This window comes from Vicugna pacos, chromosome 26, assembly GCF_048564905.1.
Source record: "Vicugna pacos chromosome 26, VicPac4, whole genome shotgun sequence".
Lineage (NCBI taxonomy): Eukaryota > Metazoa > Chordata > Mammalia > Artiodactyla > Camelidae > Vicugna > Vicugna pacos.
In genome coordinates this window covers 20,962,576-20,981,998 of record NC_133012.1, presented here as the reverse complement: position 1 = coordinate 20,981,998, position 19,423 = coordinate 20,962,576, and the positions used below count along the sequence as shown (strand labels likewise).

At 46.2% G+C, this 19,423-nt stretch overlaps 1 protein-coding gene and 1 long non-coding RNA gene across 9 annotated transcripts in view; one reads left to right on the top strand and one right to left on the bottom strand.

Moving 5' to 3' along the window:
• Positions 1 to 18,331, top strand: part of TENM3 (teneurin transmembrane protein 3) — a 1,525,061-nt gene extending 1,506,730 nt beyond the window's left edge. For all 6 annotated transcript variants that reach the window (XM_072950498.1, XM_072950499.1, XM_072950502.1 and 3 more), the window contains 4 exons: positions 4,232 to 4,528; positions 7,559 to 9,170; positions 12,571 to 12,701; positions 14,764 to 18,331. In XM_072950498.1, coding sequence (XP_072806599.1) covers positions 4,232 to 4,528; positions 7,559 to 9,170; positions 12,571 to 12,701; positions 14,764 to 15,519 — 2,796 coding nt within the window. In that variant the 3' untranslated portion in view covers positions 15,520 to 18,331. The remainder of the gene's footprint in view (positions 1 to 4,231; positions 4,529 to 7,558; positions 9,171 to 12,570; positions 12,702 to 14,763) is intronic.
• Positions 526 to 14,819, bottom strand: LOC140689506 (uncharacterized). Of its 3 annotated transcripts, none has more exons than XR_012064537.1 (3): positions 12,384 to 14,818; positions 11,496 to 11,674; positions 526 to 2,053 (listed from the first exon to the last, which is right to left on the bottom strand). It is a non-coding gene; the product is annotated as an uncharacterized lncRNA (long non-coding RNA). The 3 variants fall into 3 exon arrangements; XR_012064539.1 differs by lacking the exon at positions 526 to 2,053 and adding an exon at positions 2,499 to 2,843 and having other exon boundaries at positions 12,384 to 14,819; XR_012064538.1 differs by lacking the exon at positions 526 to 2,053 and adding an exon at positions 9,427 to 9,909 and having other exon boundaries at positions 12,384 to 14,819.
• Positions 18,332 to 19,423: the final 1,092 nt, after the last annotated feature.

The window sequence follows — 19,423 nt, the reverse complement described above, 5'->3', positions numbered from 1 at the left end:
TTTTGCTTTTTATTATCTCCGAGCAGAATGTTCTTTTCATTTTTAAGTTACTGGCCGTAATCTAGCTGTGGGCCTCACGCAGGGTGAACACTCAGATATTCATTCAACACGTGAAAGAACGAGGAAGAGCCAGGCTTAGACATGGGTTATTTCATCGCCTCTGGATCTTCCTAAGAGAGGAGCTGTGTGAACAGTGCACCCCTGCAAATGTTTGACTGCAGTAAGCAAGCCTAACGCCTGATCAAACAGAACGCATAGATAGAACAGATACAACACTAGATAGAGTGGCTTAAAGGTGAAAAAAAGAAAAAAGGCAAGTAGTAGGAAAGGAAAAATTATATAAGAAACAAGCAACATGACAAGCATTTTCTGGGGAACAGTGCATTAAGAGGAGGGGATGGGTACCTAGAAATAACCGGCAGAGGAAATCATGGTAGAGATGTGGGGAAACAGAATGAAGATGAGACAGTTGCTTAACTTACTTGTTTGTAAGCTACATTTTAAAAAAAAAAAAAGACACACATGTACTCATTGCTTGTCTTCGTTTTATAACACAAAATGTTATACTATTTGGTAAATATTCCTAATTGTTGTCAGCCCTGGACTTTGGAACCAGCCTTCGATCAGTTCCAAAACATGGTTACGGCATTCTAATAGTAAAATTCATCTTCTCAACTTGTCCAGAATTCTGGTGCTGCATAGAAAACATTTAGGGGATTATTTGAAAAAGAAATTCTCAAAGCTTGAAAGCGAAAAGTGTGTTGAAGCGGGTACATAAATACGACAGCGTCTTTCAACTCTCATGATGCCAGTCACAGGTGTCCTTCGGTCTGGCAGCAGCACCTAGATGGGGATGGTCCAGCGCAGTTAGCACTTGCTGATGGGTAAAGAGACACAAAACACTCTGGACAGTTGATGTTCCAACAGGGACGCCAGGGAGCTGAGGTACTGTTGCCAGTGGACCAGGTCATGAGTCAGCACTTCCTTATCCCTTCCCCTCAACATGCCGGATACACGAACATAACCCCATCGCGCTTTATGTCCTCAAACATAAAGACCTTGTTCAATATCTTAACGCCTCAGTTTTTCAAGCATTGCAGAGGGAAAATCACTACTCCCCTCCCGAAGTCAAAGGGATGTTGTGATTCATTGCAGTCATGCTGGACATGATCTTTGAAAATGGGGATTTTTCACGCTTACTTAAAAGAAATGCTGTACATCACAGAGGAATTCGTGGTGCTGTCTCACCCAGACCCAACATTTGGATTCATTTTTATGTAGCTAGAGGTATAGTAATGATCTGATAGAAGGGTTTTCATCTTAGGTGGGCCTCTCAATTTAACTTGATATTTTTTATATTAAAAATATGTATTAAAAGGCCCCCAAGGCATGGAAAAATGCTGGTCCTTTATGATTATCCAAAAAAAAAAAAAGGTTGCAAAGTCGCCATGATTTCCTACAGGTGTAATGGAACAGGACTATGTCCCAGGTGGAAACGTCCCTTGACTTCCACACCTTGTCTGCAACACCGAAAGGAGAACATTTGGGCGTGTTTAGATGGGACAGAAAAAAACAAAGATCTCTTAGTATCTTCTGAGATGTTACATATTGGGCAACAGTGGTTGGTGCTTGGAAACAGTAAGGATGGTTAAAATCCTGGCTTGTGCTGAGAATGTGGAGAAAAACCCCAGCCACATTCTGATCCTTTCCTCACTTCTTCAGCTAGAGGACACAAGAAAGGCACTGCGTACAACATTTGTCTGGATTAGAAGAAAAAATTCAACTGGTGTCCAGATGTTTGGGCTCGCATTGCTTCTGGCGGTTTCTGTATGGTGACATGTTTGGTGTGGGCTCACACAGTGACAGTGGCTGACATTCACCTGGATGCCTTGGTGTAGTTTAGTCATGGTCCCAAACCAGAAGCCCAGTAGTGGGGTGCAGGCAGCACAGAGATGGGGTTCCACACCTGCCTTTTTGCCATTCTCCTGTTAGCAACCAAGCAGTCATGCCAGGGCTGCAGCCCAGATTTCGTCTGCTCCACCCAGAAGAAATACTGCAAAGATAAAGGAGGATTAAGGATGGCAATAAAAAAATTGAGATACAAATTAAAATGAATACAAGTAAAACACAAAACAGATGGGGCAAGGCTGGGGGCACACGGTGCATGGCAACTACACAGTAGGTCCTGCTTGGCTATTTGCAGCCTGGAATAACCCGAGGAAGGAAAAGGAGGGGACAAACCTAAACATCTTGGAGATTGTTTTTTTTTTTCTCTTTCAAATCACAGTGTGAGAACCACAAGAGCCCTAGGAAGCCATTAAAACTGTAAAGCCTCTTCTTAAGGAGTCACAAATGTTGTACAAATAGAAGCTGAAGAGCTGGATTTGAGCTAATGTGATAGCAAATCAAATCTTTCTACTGACTTTGAAATACGTATACTCGTAACACTAGCCAGTAGCTTCTTTCCAAGGTACACAAAGCATTCTACAAACCTAAACTCGCCAGGTCTCACGAAGGCCACAGGAGGCAGAGGCCAACCAATCTGCAGACATTTCCACTTGGGGAAAATGGGAGCCGGGAAGCCTTCCGCGGGCTGGTCAGAATCGTATAAAGTCAGTGACAGGCAGAGCCTGAAGGCTCCGGTCCGACCTCTTTCTTTACAGATGGACAAAGCAGAGACTCTGAGGGTTGAGAGCCCAGAGTTACGGCTCTCGCCCTGTCAGGGACGGAGGTGGGGTGTCCTGACTCCTGGGTTCCTCCTCCGAGCGCACACACCCCTGCGCCAGCCCCTACCAGTTGCTCCAGGGTACCAGTGGCTTTTCTTTCTCCCACATCAGCTGGATCTGAAATGACGGAACGGAAAATTTCAGGTCTCCTGACTCCCATCCAGGGCTCCACTTTCTCATTCACTGTGAATCACCTCTCTGGGTGCTTTTCCCCCCAGTCATTTTGCCAAACAGGCATGAACTTCTTTCTAGCTGCTGTGTTTACCCTTCCATGGACTTCACAGTGCTCCCCTTGAAGAGCTAAATAAAGTTTAAGGAGTATTTTTTCATGGGACGTGTTTAATGGCCATGATTGAAGGCACAAATTTTATCCCAGAGTTTACATAAACATACGTGTATATCATATATATATATATATATATAAACATATATATTTATGTATATAGTGGGGTGTGTATATAAGAGATGAGTGGGAGCTATTGTGAAGGTTTGAGCTAGGACATGGTCATGTAAAATTAAGATTTTCCCCCCTTGACTTTTAACGGTCTAAACAGTGGGTGAGCATTCCTGTGTGTACAAGCCACCATCACCACAAAACTGCACCAGAAAATCAAAGAGCGGACTGGCCCTGATCTCACTCTTAGAGGGTCCCCAGTCTACAAACACCATAGACTGTAAAGTAGAATTTAACTAAGGCCACATTTCCACTGCCATAATGATGCTGGTGGGTGTGTGTCTTGGGTTACACAGTAACAGCCAGATACAGTCAGAGATTCTGGATGTGACACAGAGCCACACGGAGACCCTGTTACAACAACGTGGTGCTAGATTTGTAAAGTCAGCACAGTGGTCAGACTGTGTAGATGTGGGAGTGGAGGATCTGAAGCCCTTGCCAGTTTGCCAGATGTTATCAAAGAAAAAGGCAGGCCAAAAAATTGTGACATTTCAGCACTGGGCCAGAAGCAATGATCGTGTTTGTAACCTCCTGCTATTTAAACTAATTAATAATTTACAGTAATGTGGGTTCCAGCTTCTACTTAACTGCTCTTCAAAGGGCTAGAATCACATCCACCACCGTTTTATTTAATGTAGCCATGATTAATCTAGTAAGCAATTATTTCCCAATGTCTTATGGGGTGGGGGATGGGGGGGCGGTCGGATCTTAGAGTAATTTGCAGAGCTGTCGTGTTTACCACCTTCGTATCTTCTGAGCAAACTTTAAAGCATTTTGGTATTTTTCTTATCAGTTGCTTAAGTTTACAAAATTTAATTGAAAAGGTTTTGAACAAATGCCAGGCTGTCTGTCTGCTTAATGAAACCTTTTAAAAGAGCAGTTAATCTGCTGCCTTGCACTTGTGCCCAAGAAGTTGCTAAATTAATTTACTGACAAAGAGAATCAATCATCAGAAATGGTGTTTAAACAATAGTGGGGACCCCGAAGAGTAATAAGGGGCTGCTCTTGGAACAGCGTGATTTATTTTATCATCTTGTTTGTGTTGTAACAGGTTAACGGCAGAAACCTCCTCTCGGTTGACTTTGATCGAACCACCAAGACAGAAAAGATCTATGATGACCACCGTAAATTCCTCCTGCGGATCGCCTACGACACGTCAGGGCACCCGACGCTCTGGCTGCCCAGCAGCAAGCTGATGGCCGTCAACGTCACCTACTCGTCCACGGGGCAGATTGCCAGCATCCAGCGAGGAACCACGAGCGAGAAAGTGGATTATGACGGACAGGGCAGAATCGTCTCCCGGGTTTTCGCTGACGGTAAAACGTGGAGTTACACGTACTTAGAGAAGGTATGCCTGTGCAGGGACGGTAAACACGGGGGTGGGGGGGCAGTGATGGCTGCTTTCCAGCAGTGACCCAGGAGCACGGGGGTGGGGGGCGGCGGTGGCACGTGACTGAGCTCCGGTTACTATCCTGAGTCCCCGTGTGTGAGTCGCACTGGTACAGCAGTGACGAGCTTCTGCCTTAGCCAGCGTGTGCCTCCTGAGTTCAGTCCTGCTCTCTGAGACCCTTTCCAGCGACGTATGCGGTAAACAAACAGGCACGCTCCCTGCCACGGTCACACATCCGCCGCGTTCACGTCCTGGAGCGTGGAAGCCATTTGTAAGACGTCTTCCGTGCGCGCCCTTTCATTTAAGGAAGAGCCTTACGCGGACGCACGGTTGAAGCCGTCAGTGTTGTGTTGTTGCTGGTGGAGCTTCGACATAACCGTAACAGGCACATAGGTCCAATTTATGTGTTATTGACCGAAAGTGACTATTTTGAGGAAGCCACACACTGGTCCTCTGTGGCATCCCCCCGTTTCTTCTTCATGTTAAGGGAACCCATTCTCAGGGCCTGTGCCCAGTATCCAAACAGACTTCAAGTTACAGGCGTGCAAAACACTGGGTCATAGACACGCGGTTCGGGGTAGTGACTGGGGTCAAGAGGGAATGATAGTAAAAGAAAAGGAGAGGAAAGGCAAGGGCCATCTCCCTGTAACTCCTTTCTGAAGAAGTGAGTCCACCAGAGAGCATGTTCGTGGACTGTTTCGTTTGCCTTTGAGATGAACATTCGCACTGGCTTTTGAGTTCAGATGCCTCTCACCCCGCAGAGCTCTCCCTCCACCACCGGCCACATGGCACCTGAGTCTCAAACTCAGCTCCCAACACTTATGCCCCCAGCCCACCCCACCCCCACCCCGCCTTCCTTGATGACACGGAGTAATTTCTGTCGCCCGGAAACTCACATCCATGTGACTGTCGCGCTCACTCAGGCAAGCTCGCTCCCCACCAGAGATGCTCTGGTCTCCCTCTGCACGCCCGTCAGCCCCTCCCATTCTCCATGCAGCCCCCTAACTCCGGGATGCTTCCAGCCACGACCCTACTGGCCAGTTTCTCCTCTTAAAAACCCAATTACCTGCCCTCCTTAGAAGACACTCACCCCCGAGACAATGGAAGAGGCTTGTCGGGTGACAGTTTCCCTCCGTCCTAGTCATCACACTCTACAGCTAGTCACCTGGCTGGTTATTTGCTGAGAGACCACAGAGTAAGCCCCACTCCACACATACCTTCCTGGCAGCAGATCCTGACAGCTGGAAAATATCTCACCCTCCAACCTAATAAACCCCAAGACAACTTGTGCCTGAAGAAGCTGGGAGCAGGTCACTGCTTCATTCTGGAACCCTCTTTCCTATTTAAATTAAGTAATTTACAGAGGAGAGTGACCGAAATAAATTCCCAGATCCCCCAGATTTAGAGTAATGACCATAGTGGAACTGAAAAATCTTTCAATGGAACCAAGGGGCAGGTCACTGATAAGAGCCACTGTCACAAAATGACACCAGCAGGAACTGAGATCCCCTTTGTGCATCAACGGGGATCAGAAAACCCGACAAGTACTTTCTCTCCCAAATCCCTGGAATCCACCCAAACTCTTGCCATCTCCTCACTAGGACAGGCACGCTAAGCCAAAACGTACTTATGGCAAAGCAAGTAACATTTTACGACGTCAGACATGGTTCTAAATGACTGCAAAACTGGGTACCGGGTCCTGTGAATCCAGCAAGAGTCCAAGGCTTCCTTCGAAGAATGCAAACCATTAGGAACAAGTCTCGAGACATTTCCCACACCGCCTGCCTGCAAAACCTGCCCCTGGGTGTGCCCGTGGAGAAGCCTAAGCCAGGCAGGCTGCTTTTGAAAATGGTAGATGATAGAGAGAAAAACAAGGAGCCAGGGACAAGGCGGGGGTGTGTGTTTCTATGTCAAAAGCAAAGAACAAGTCCCAGAGACGGGATCGGGGCTGGGGGGTGGGGGGGGTCCTAATCTCACCATCCTCCGGGTTTGGCCATCTCTCCACATGGTCTAACAGGGTGGAGGAGAGAGCTGCTTCAGAAGAGAGAACTGCCTGGGCTCGGTGTCACTGGAGAGCTACCTAACCAGCGTCCAGGTTGACCTTCTCTCGTGGGCCTAATAAATCATTGTCTTTCTGCAATAGCTTGCAAAATAAGCAGAGTTTATTTTTATTTCTGTATTTATTCACCTCATAACTTAGCAGTCTGCAGCCCAGAAACCATGCTTGCAGCACCTGACATACAAGTCAGATTTGGTTCTCACGAAAGGAAACTCGAAATGCAGATTTTATTGACCTTATGGGTGCTGTGTCAGAACTTGCAAACAAATAAACAAACAAACAAACAAACAAAACCCCATATCTGGATCCACATTCCTAATAAGGGCATTTACAGCTCTCATTCACCGGGTGATTCATCCATCGCTGTCTGTTGGTGTTGCTGCTTCATGTACACATTAGCCATTTCTGGCTAATTTTGTCTCCTCTTTATAAAACAATATTTTGACTGCTTGGCTCCTCCCCCAAATGCACTGGATATTAAAACATGATTTGAGTGGCTTTTCAATCAAATGAGGGGGAAAAGCCACCTTACTAAAGAACGGCTCATTATGGACAGGACTGCATTTCCCATATGCTGTTTTCCCCTTGACATACTGTCTTTGAAGCAGCCTTGCTCGTGCCTGTATTATGATTTGTCCAAATGCATTGACAATCTGCTGCTTGGCTGTGAATGCCTGGGAAAAACAATGGTCCGATCCTGACAAGTAGCACATTGTGAATCTCGAGCCACTAATTGCAGAACCCCTCCCAATTAGGCATCCGGGCAAATTAAGCAGGAAATCGTTAACAACATGGAAGGTCAAGGAGAACTCAATTAAAATGAAAATCATTTTCTCCAGCAGAGTGTTTTTGTGTGTTTGTGGCCACTAAATTTGCTTTTGCTTCCCCCGTTCACAAATATTGGATAACAATATGTTCCCTCTTTGCAGTCCATGGTCCTTCTGCTCCACAGCCAGCGGCAGTACATCTTCGAATATGACATGTGGGACCGGCTGTCTGCCATCACCATGCCCAGCGTGGCTCGCCACACCATGCAGACCATCCGCTCCATCGGCTACTACCGCAACATATACAACCCCCCGGAAAGCAACGCCTCCATCATCACGGACTACAACGAGGAAGGGCTGCTTCTGCAGACGGCGTTCCTGGGGACCAGTCGGAGGGTCTTATTCAAGTACAGAAGGCAGACCAGGCTCTCAGAGATTTTATACGACAGCACGAGAGTCAGTTTTACCTACGATGAAACGGCAGGCGTCCTCAAAACCGTAAACCTCCAGAGTGATGGTTTTATTTGCACCATCAGATACAGGCAGATTGGCCCCCTGATTGACAGACAGATCTTCCGCTTTAGTGAAGACGGGATGGTAAATGCAAGATTTGACTACAGCTATGACAACAGCTTCCGGGTGACCAGCATGCAGGGTGTCATCAATGAGACGCCCCTGCCCATTGACCTCTATCAGTTTGATGACATTTCTGGAAAAGTGGAGCAGTTTGGAAAGTTTGGAGTTATATACTACGATATTAACCAGATCATTTCCACGGCCGTGATGACGTACACGAAGCACTTCGACGCCCACGGCCGCATCAAGGAAATCCAGTATGAGATATTCCGGTCGCTCATGTACTGGATTACAATTCAGTACGATAACATGGGCCGGGTAACCAAGAGGGAGATCAAAATAGGGCCCTTCGCCAACACCACCAAATACGCTTATGAGTACGACGTGGACGGACAGCTCCAGACGGTGTACCTCAATGAAAAAATCATGTGGCGTTACAACTACGATCTGAACGGGAACCTGCACCTGCTGAACCCAAGTAACAGCGCCCGTCTGACACCCCTGCGCTACGACCTGCGGGACAGGATCACCCGACTGGGTGATGTTCAGTATCGGCTGGATGAAGACGGCTTCCTGCGCCAGAGAGGCACGGAGATCTTCGAGTACAGCTCCAAGGGGCTTCTCACCCGAGTTTACAGTAAAGGCAGCGGCTGGACGGTGCTCTATCGCTATGATGGCCTGGGCAGGCGGGTCTCCAGCAAGACCAGCCTGGGGCAGCACCTGCAGTTTTTTTATGCCGACCTGACTTACCCCACCAGGATTACGCATGTCTACAACCATTCGAGTTCGGAGATCACCTCCCTCTATTACGATCTCCAAGGACATCTGTTCGCCATGGAGATCAGTAGCGGGGATGAGTTCTACATCGCCTCAGATAACACGGGGACACCGCTGGCTGTTTTCAGCAGCAACGGGCTTATGCTAAAACAGATTCAGTACACTGCATACGGCGAAATCTATTTTGACTCCAATATTGACTTTCAACTGGTAATTGGATTTCACGGTGGCTTGTATGACCCACTCACAAAATTAATTCACTTTGGAGAAAGAGATTATGATATTTTGGCAGGACGATGGACAACGCCTGACATCGAGATCTGGAAAAGAATTGGGAAGGACCCAGCTCCTTTCAACCTGTATATGTTTAGGAATAACAACCCTGCGAGCAAAATCCATGATGTCAAAGACTACATCACAGGTAAGCGTGGTTGTCCTTCCTTTCCAGGTACTGAATTATGTTAATCATTAGATTAATACACAAAAGTGCTGATGGGTTTAACTGTACACTGTCCTCATGTAAAATCAAATGTCTAACCTCTTCAGTGGAACCAAGAAGAAACCACAAAGGGAAACTGAGACATAGTTTATTACTTCCTCTCTGCCTGCCAGTGCCCAAGGCCACAGTATTCTGAAATGACGTGGAATTTGGGCACTTAAGGAAGGGAGATAACAGGGGGGTGCAGAAAACATGATGAACTTAGACTCCCCAAACTGGAGTTCCAGTCCAACTCCTCTCCGACAGGGCGTGTGGTTTTATAGACAAATCACATGATTTTTGAGTTCTGTTTCCTTAACAATCAAGTGGTGATAACAATGCCTACCTTATGGTGTAAAATACAGTAACACATGCAGTTGTGCGTTAAATAGTAACCACCTTACAAATGTACAATGTTGGGTTTTTTATACATGTGTTAAGTTCTAATGGAGGAATCGGTGAGGAACACGACACCGCGTGACTCGGCATCTCATCCCACGAGGTGTGTAACTCCCTCTTCACCACCATCACCTTGGGCAGTGATGGCGCAGGTTCTCCCGTCAGGGGCTTAGCCAGTGGGCCCTGTTTTTGTTCTCAGTTCTGTTCTCTTGTACTGCTGTCTTCATCGCCAGCTGGGGCGGTTTCTTGTATGGTGGCCCTGCTCGTACGCACACTAATTTTTCTGCCAATGTGGGGAAGACAGTCAGGGTATGTAGATTTAAGATCGTTCCAAGTTTAGTTCATGATCCAGTTTAAAGCACTGAGTCCCACTTCTGCCACCACAGACCACCAGGATGGGAAACAGAGACGAGGTTCTTACAAGCACAACTTCAGTTCCCTTTAATGAGCATCTTGTTTTTCACTGGGTAACACTGGTTTATAACACTATATGTTTCTTGTGTACAACAGCATATGCTGCTTCACCACTATATTTTCTCTCCATCTCCATACAGTTGATTACCTTTACTGATTTTGCCCTTCCCTAACCTTTCCCCTCTGGTAACTGCTACTTTGTTCTCTAAATCTACATGTTCGGTTTGGTTTTGTTTGATTTGGTCTGGTCATTTATTTTGTTTATTTTATATCATATGAGTGAAATCATACAGTGTTTGTCTTTCTCCATCTGACTTATTTCATGTAGCAAAATACCTTCAAGGTCCATCTGTGTTGTCACAAATGGCAAGATTACACCTTTTTATGATTAATATTCCATTGTATATACATACGTGTGTGTGTGTGTGTGTACACGAATCTTCTTTATCCAGTCATCAACTGATGGACACTTAGGCTGTTTCTGTATCTTGGCTATTGTAAATAATGCTACAGTGAACGCAGGGGTGCATGTATCTTTTCAAATTAGTGTTTTTATATTTTTTGATGACTACCCAGAAGAGGGATTGCTGGACCATATGGTAGTTCTATTCTTGGTCCTGTGAGAAACTTCCACCCTGTTTTCCGTAGTAGCTGCACGAGTTTATCTCCCCGCCACACAGTGCACAAGGGTTCCCTTTCTGGAGTTGAGTTCTTCACTCTTCCTCTAACCCAGGGGTTCTGAACCCTCTGCTTCCACCTTCCATTCCTGAGTTTCACAGCCATAACTGCCCTCTACTACATTTGTGTTTCCTGGAGGAAGGTTATTCCCTGGTTTTTTTGTGTGTGTTTGGTTTGGGGTTTTTCTGCTTTGTGGTGGCTTGGCTCGTGTTAGATGCCCCTTCAGGCTGTCTCTTTTCTTGCTCAATATTTGAGGCATACCGAGATGTCTGTTTTCTCAGTTCTCTGCACAGCTCTCAAAACGCTGCCCCCTGTTCCCTTCACATCTGCCTCCACTTTCGCTGACTGCCTCCAGCTTTTCATAGCTTCCTCCCATGTGGACCAGCTCAAAGTCCCTTCCCTCAGCATCCTGACTCAGCAACACCCTTGTAGTGTCCCCCTTCAGGGCGTTTCAGGACACGTCTGCATTGATGTCCCAGTATTTGGACAGTAATTTTCAATACTTAAGTCCTGATTATCACCGCTTCACAGAGATTGTTCATAGCAAGAGTACTTTTGCCCCCAGTACTCCACCATGTAAGAAGAAAGAATTTTCTCCAAAACAGAGGCCCCCTGTAATCTTACACACACACACACACACACACACACACACACACACACAATGTATCACTTTCTATCCTACATGATGGACTTGCAGCTTCTCTCTCCACCACCACCACCACCAGCCCTCCATTTATAAGAGGGAGAATACCACTGGGTTTACAGCCTATATGATACCTGGCGATGAGGTGAGAGTCTGTGCCCTGGAGAAGGAGACAGGAACAAGGGCCCTCCATCATTCTGGCGAGCAGTTTACCACAGTTGACAGTGGCTGACTGAAGGCTGGAAAGCCCACAGTTCCTGAATTCATCCTCTCCTAGTAACGTGGACGGCAGGGAATGCCGCTGCAGCATTTTCTGAAAAACATCAAAAGAGAGATGGAATAGCATAAAATATATTAGGTGAAATGCAATTTCGAATTTTCCAGCAATGTGCTTAATATATAAAATAATCTACACCCAACTGTACTCATAAACCTGCAAGTCTGCTGAGTAGTTCTGTAACATTATAACCTCCAGAATAGAATAAAAGCCTTATTCTCAGCTTAATGGCTTTTGGAGTCACATGGCAATATTTTAAAATACCATCTTAAAGGTTTCCAGCTTCTCTTCCCCCAAAAGTTTGTCTCCACCTGTGCACAGTGCACCTTTGAAGTCAGAACTGATGGTAATCAGAACTTCGGTGCCCTTGGCCAGCTTGGCTGGCTTTCAGCATTCATCTTTGATTAAGAATCAACCGTTGATTTTAATACTCTCGATTCAAGGTTTTTATTAATAGAAAATGGGCGGTGGGGGTCTGCATATCCTTAGGCAGTCGCTTTTGAAAGCTCGTAACACACAACTTGTATTTAAGACCAGCGTTTACTGACTACAAATTGCATTTGTTCTTGACAACTCTGTCTCCTTTTTGCTGCTGGCCATTGTTCTTTGTCCTTTTCTAAGTCACTGTTACCAGCACAGGATGTCACTTGGCCCATGTGACAGCTTATCCGTCTGTCTAAGTGGGTCCCTATTACGCTGCACTTTCTGTAGCCCTAACTTCACTTATAGCCCTAACTTCACTTACTTCTGCTGTTGAGGTTATTGTCTTCGTGTCTGAAAATAGAGAGTAGGTTTGTAATTGTAGAGCGAAGGTCATCGTGGGCTCCTTTCCAGGTTATTGTTTGTGAATGTGGCGTTTTCTTTAAGGTAAGACTTTAGACGTAGGGAAGCACAAAATAAAACGCCTTTCATTTTGAACACTTTTGTCCTAGATGTTAACAGCTGGCTGGTGACATTTGGCTTCCATCTGCACAATGCTATTCCTGGATTCCCTGTCCCCAAATTTGATTTAACGGAGCCTTCTTACGAGCTTGTGAAGAGTCAGCAGTGGGATGACATACCGGTAAGAGACAAAAGGCGACACTCTGGAAAGGGGAGAAAGGGCTTCCTGCGTCTTGCTTCCCCCGTGTTCCATCAGACTACCCGGGCGGAAACTGTACCAGAGACGGTTTTCCATTTTTTTGACTCTTTTAGGAAAGAAAACACCACTTCCCTCTGCATTTCTGTTCAGCAAACCAGGGGCCTGTTACACAGGCTTAAATCTGGTTTCAGTGATGCCGGTAAACACAGAGAAAGACATTATCACAGGGTAATGGGGGAAGCTCACTTTTGAGTGCGCAGTTTCTACTGAGCACCCCAGGAACGTGCATTTATAGCACTCGAGACCTTAAGGCAGAGATACAATAAACAGGAGGGCAGAGGATTCCTGGCACACATTAGCAGCTCACAAACAACGCCACAAAGTTCGAATTCTTCAAAATATGAATAGCGTTTCAAAGGGAAAGGATTAAAAATAAAAATCTAATGTCCTCCGGTAAGGCACTACCCACCACTAGGTGTTCATGGAATTTTCCTGAAAATAACAGATCAGGAGGCCTGGAACTGTTCTGACAAATAAAAGAAAAGGAGAAAATGGAGAATTGCAAAGTCAAAGCTGCCATTTCAGAAAATGGTACTTTTAATTCCCACCATTCAGAGATCAGAAAAGACCGCAACAACAAAACACTGGAATTTCTAGCTTAGAGCAAGAATAATTAAAGATCAAGAAATTAGGTTACCCCACAATGATAAGAAGAGAGCGCAGAGTTTCTTGGAAAGATTAATTTCCCCCCTTGAGCTATTTCCTGTAATTTCAGAGAATACAAAGAGAAAAGGCAACCCTGCTAACACACACACAGTTACACACTGTGCCAACACTTCTGTTTTCTGGTACACGTTTCATACTTAACATAAAAGCAGTTCCTTTTTCAGATGTCACCTTTACAGTAATAAAGCAAAACCCATCCAGTTCCCAGGGTCTGGGAGCCATTTTCACATTTCTAATTGCAAATATTATCTACACTGATCAAGGGCTAGGAGGACTCACTGAAGTTTCCTATTGCCTTCAAGCACATCCTAATTGCAGATGACTTTCCAACATGCCTGAAAACACTTAAGTCTCACTGTACAAATGGACTTGCCAACTCTTTGCCTAGGCAGCCTTTTAAATAGGATTCAGCTTCTCCATCCAGAGAAGCGCAGCAGAAAGGCAGCTTAGGGGATCGCCGGCAAAGACATCGAGGCTGCCTGGAGAGCAGAAAAACAAATGTGTCTTTGCTGCAAATGAAACATAGGTTTCCATTTGGTGAAACACTGTCGGGACAAACATCTGGTAATAGAAGAGATGGCTGAGTTATGATGCCCCGAATTGAAAACATTTGCCAACGTGGAAGGGCCACTGTCCCTAAGTCTGCAAAAGACCGATGCTTTCTGAAAGTAATAAACACTCGTTGCCAGCTGTCCCACTGTGCTCTCATCCTTGCTTATTTCAGACTGTCGGTTATACTGGCGAAATACAGCTGAAAACTCTGTTTAGCAGGAGCGGGTACAGAGTTTACCTAAATTAAAGCACACGCCTTTCAAAGCACATGAAGTGGGAAGCGGTGATCTGGCCCCTGCTTTCTCCCCAGCCTCCCATGGAGAACAGAACGCTGCTGGGATGAACGGCCTTATAAGCTGGTTCCCCAAATGGGTTGGGAGTGGGAAAAAGGCAGCTAGAAACTGAAAGAGAAAAAAACCAGAACAGGAATATTTTGCTTACGTTAGAAACGAAAAAGCTCTTTCAAACAATACATGGTGGAATTACCTCTTTCTACCTTTCAAAACACATTGGGATCAAGTTGAGGGGAGGGGATCTTGAGTGCATTCCTACCCCCAGGGTTTTTAAGCCTTTTCATCTCAAGAACCGACTGAGGTTTTAATCAGCCCCTCTCCACCCAAGCCCCCTGGTGCTCCCCCACCTCTTTTGGAGGGGTGTGTGTGTGTGTGTGTGTGTGTGTGTGTGTCTCCCTGCCTAGAGCAGGCGCACCACCAGGCTTCATGGCTCTTCTCTAAACCGTGCGCCCCTGTTCTGTTCCGCTTTTCAGCCCATTTTTGGAGTCCAGCAGCAAGTGGCCAGGCAGGCCAAGGCCTTCCTGTCCCTGGGGAAGATGGCCGAGGTGCAGGTGAGCAGGCGCAAGGGCGGCGGCGCGCCGTCGTGGCTGTGGTTCGCCACGGTCAAGTCGCTGATCGGCAAGGGCGTCATGCTGGCCGTGAGCCAGGGCCGCGTGCAGACCAACGTGCTCAACATCGCCAACGAGGACTGCATCAAGGTGGCGGCCGTGCTCAACAACGCCTTCTACCTGGAGAACCTGCACTTCACCATCGAGGGCAAGGACACGCACTACTTCATCAAGACCAGCACGCCCGAGAGCGACCTGGGCACGCTGCGCCTGACGAGCGGCCGCAAGGCGCTGGAGAACGGCATCAACGTGACGGTGTCGCAGTCCACCACCGTGGTCAACGGCAGGACTCGCAGGTTCGCCGACGTGGAGATGCAGTTCGGGGCGCTGGCGCTGCACGTGCGCTACGGCATGACGCTGGACGAGGAGAAGGCGCGCATCCTGGAGCAGGCGCGCCAGCGCGCGCTCGCCCGGGCCTGGGCGCGCGAGCAGCAGCGCGTGCGCGACGGCGAGGAGGGCGCGCGCCTCTGGACGGAGGGCGAGAAGCGGCAGCTGCTGAGCGCCGGCAAGGTGCAGGGCTACGACGGGTACTACGTACTCTCGGTGGAGCAGTACCCCGAGCTGGCCGACAGCGCCAACAACATCCAGTTCCTCCGCCAGAGCGAGATCGGCAAGAGGTAACCCCCCGGGCCGGCGGCAGGGATGCGCGGCCGCCCCCGCGGGAACCGAGCCGGCGGGGCGCCGCCTGCCTGGCCAGCCCCAGCCACACCTCTGCTCAGATCAGTCTGTAGCACAATCCGAGGGGGACTCTCCGGCACCGAAGAGCCTTCCGGGAGAACCAGACTGCTATTACAGAAAATCCACGGAGAATTAAACAAACAAACAAAACGCCAAAACTTTCTTCTGAATGACCTTAAAGGTGATCGGCTTTAAAGAATATGTTTACATATGCATATCGCTGCACTCAGTTGGACTGAAAGTGTTACAAAGAAAACAGATCATTAAAGAAAGGAAAAATAAAAGGAAAGGCCCAAACGTTTTGCTCTGGGCCGGCTGTTCCTTGAGGCACTGTATTTAACGAAGGTAGAAATGCATACAGTGTTTCCAAATATTACTGAGTTGTCGACCTTTGCTTACAAGAAGTAGTCTCTCTGCATAGGATGTGATATATATCTCTGTTAATTTTGAAATGTGGGGCAAATTTACCGTTTATAGACAACCCAGCTGCTGTCCCTGTGCTGCTTTGTAAAAGGACATTGGCACCAGTGACTTCTGCCACAGCGGGGATTTCATAATGGATTTTACAACGCTAACGTGGTTTGCCTTGGGGGAAACAAACTGGCAAATTCAATCCTTGTCACTGATAAGCAAAGGAAATCCTGATTTTTTTGTAAATTATGTGAGACAAGTTGTTTATGGATTTTTATATGAATTACAATTTACTGTACATCAAATATTAGTCTCAGAGGAGTTAATTTATGTAAAGTGTTTAAAAAGTTTATACTTAAAAATAAAATGATAAAAACATGTGAACCGTGTGATTTTTTAAAAAGGATTGCACCTTTTGTTATCTGTTATAGCTGTACAGTATAAATTATTATATTGTAGAGATATAACGACTTATGCCTATAATGTCCAGAAGTGTTAATATTTTTGTATTAGGTTAAAAAAAATGTGCAACTTTCTATCACTAGATGGATAGGTCAGTGCAATCCTCCGTGGGTGGCTAATCAAAGAACTTCTTTCTCTTCCTTCCCTTTTTCATCAGGCCAGTGTCCTCAACCATTATCAACTAAGAGGCACAGCAGAAAACTCGGGCTGGTGGAATGTAACGGAAGATACGAAAAACAAAAACAAAACACAAATAGGGCAGGAGGCCTTCTCTGGCCCTCTCGCAGCCCTAAAAGCCGATGGGGAGTTGATACCATTAACCCCAGGGTTTCCCTGTTACCATTCCTTGAAGCTCCATCTGGTGATGGAGGCGAGAGACCACATCAGATGCTCGGGAGACACTGGTGAGCAGGAAAGGATCTGATGTAGTCGTGACCATAAACTTGTGTCTTAAGATCTAGGAAAGCTAGCAGAGACCGAGCAGTGGCGAGAGAGCCAGGTGGAACAGGGCAGGGTCACTCAGCTAGTCTGGAGTTTGGACTCTCGGGTCACCACGAGGGAAACAAAAGCTCCTGTAGGCCCACCCGACCCAACCACCTTGGGAGCTGGTTTGAACGGCAGCCTCTGCTCTGTCTCGGGGAAGCCGGGGGCGGCAGATCCAGCTGGAGGTGAACTGACAGCCATGCCCTCCTGCACGCGGGCGAGCCGGCCCGTCACAACCGCCATCTGCGCCCCTGTGTCGGCTCCGCAGCTCTGGCAAATCTCTTTCCTGAGCACTAAATTCAGCCGCAAAAATATTTTTAGAAAATCCTTCTCAGTTCATTGAGCTATAGTACACACTGTTTTCCTCTATGTATAATGGTGATAAAATATAGCAAGTGAACATGTCGTAAACATAAAGGTTCAAGTGATGTATTGAAAATAATTTTCTAACTGCTTTGTATGTATCACATACTCTAAATTGCACAGTAGGCGTGTTTATTAAACAGATTGGCTGGGAAAGTTTCAAAATAGCTACTGAATTTACAGTATCAGTGCTATGACTGTCTTTGTGTATCTGGTAGAGCATACCGAAGTCATTAATCTTCTATGAATGCTAATATTTTATTAGAATGAAAGCACAGATTAGCATTAATATTTTTTATCCTGGAAATCCTTTTGGCGAGTATTATGAAGCCCAAATTTAGAAAACTATGAGATTTCAAACCACATAAACATGGCTCTGTTTTACACTTTATTTTTTAACTGTTAACTTAGGTGTTTGCAGTTCTGTTCAGTGGCATTTGCAGGGCTGTATTTAGCATGCTGTAAGTACTTTTGGTTGAAATAGGCTCTGAGTCGAAATTCTCAGAAATGTTTCTGATGCTACTGACCATGAAAAGCTTGTACCACGTGACCGAAGTGAAATCATTCTCTTACCCTCTTCTTGACAAGGACTGGTCCTTTACCTGGGCACCGATAAATAACAGATTTGGAGTATCTCCTGGTGCTTATTTTAGATGAAGTCAGATCAACCCAATTAGTGTCTTGTTAGTAGGTGTAATGAGCCTATTTCTTTCTAAAAAGACTTGTGATCTGGACATGCTTTTACAAGAAATAGTGACCTTGGGGAATATGTAAACAAAAGACCTTTTTCTAAGCGTTGGGGGTGGGGGAGGGGGGCTGTATAATGAAAAGAATTAGCTTACAAAAAAGAAATTGATATTCAAAGTATTTTAGGCAAAGCCAGTCAAAATGCTTTCATGATATTTTGAGATGTAAATTTTGTCTGATTTGTATTGTTCTTTTCATTTGCCTTCTTAACTTTATATGTGACCTGAATTTTCCATAACTTGATGACTATAGATTGCATCTAGGCATTCCAATAAAAGCCAACCCAATGCGTGTGTGTTTATATATATTTTTTTTAAACCTTGGGCCGGCCAGTATTGCTTTCATGTTTCCAAGTGGAGGATGCAGGTGGAGGCAGTTGTTGGGGGTCCTGGTTCATCTGCAACCCAAGTGGGTAAGATTTTTTATTTTCCAATTGCCGTGTCCACCAGCCAGCCTGCCAGTTCACGGTGTGCCCTTCACAGGGGACTCTCCCTTGGCCTACTTTAGAAAAGCGATAAACACACCACTACAAAGCCAAACATTATCACTGTGAAGAAGAAGAAAAAGAAGAAGAAAAGGCTGCCCATCACTACTTGAGAGCAGGCCACGTTGCTGTGATCGTGGCAATAAGGGCTTAATTAAAACAGTTGATTAGAATAATCAGCTTGGGCCTGATAGGCTCCCAGCCCCCTGGAGCTGTCTCAATCTACATAGAGACCAGCTGATCAGGGCACGCTGAGAGCAGCAGTTCCAGGCTGGCTGGCCGGGGCTTTGATTTTAGTTAGAAAAGGCAGGCTTTATCACACTTGCTTTGTAGTGACAACCTCCACTTGATAACATGTTGATCCAAGAAGAATCAGGTCACTCCACATGGCAAATCGGTCTATTTTTTTTTCTCCTCGAGTTAGAGTTTAGCACGCTTAAACGGGGGAAATCCAGAAAAACACATGCAAATTCCTGCTTTCATTTTCTGCACTGCTTTCCTTAGAAGTAATGTCTGAACGAACGCAAAGAAAAATATTGTAGCTAAAAATTGCATCTTAAGAGCAGAATCTCCTGGGCACTAGGTACACTGCTGCCACACCTGGTGAAATATACATTCATCTGTTTACATGCATCACACCTGACACTGTCGTTGCACGTGGTTTTAAGGGCTGGACCCGAACATAAGTATAACACCTGCCTATAAACACCTCAAATTGACACCAGTCCGCAAGCACTTTAAAGATGACGGGAGACTTCTGCCTTTGATGCACGCCCTAACCAAGCCCACTGCTCTGCCTGTGCACCACCTTTTCTCTCTCCTTTTATCCTGTCCTGCTCCCAAAGGAAGCCATTTCTCCCGCCTGCTGAACAGTGAATCAGCTAGACAGCCAAGGTG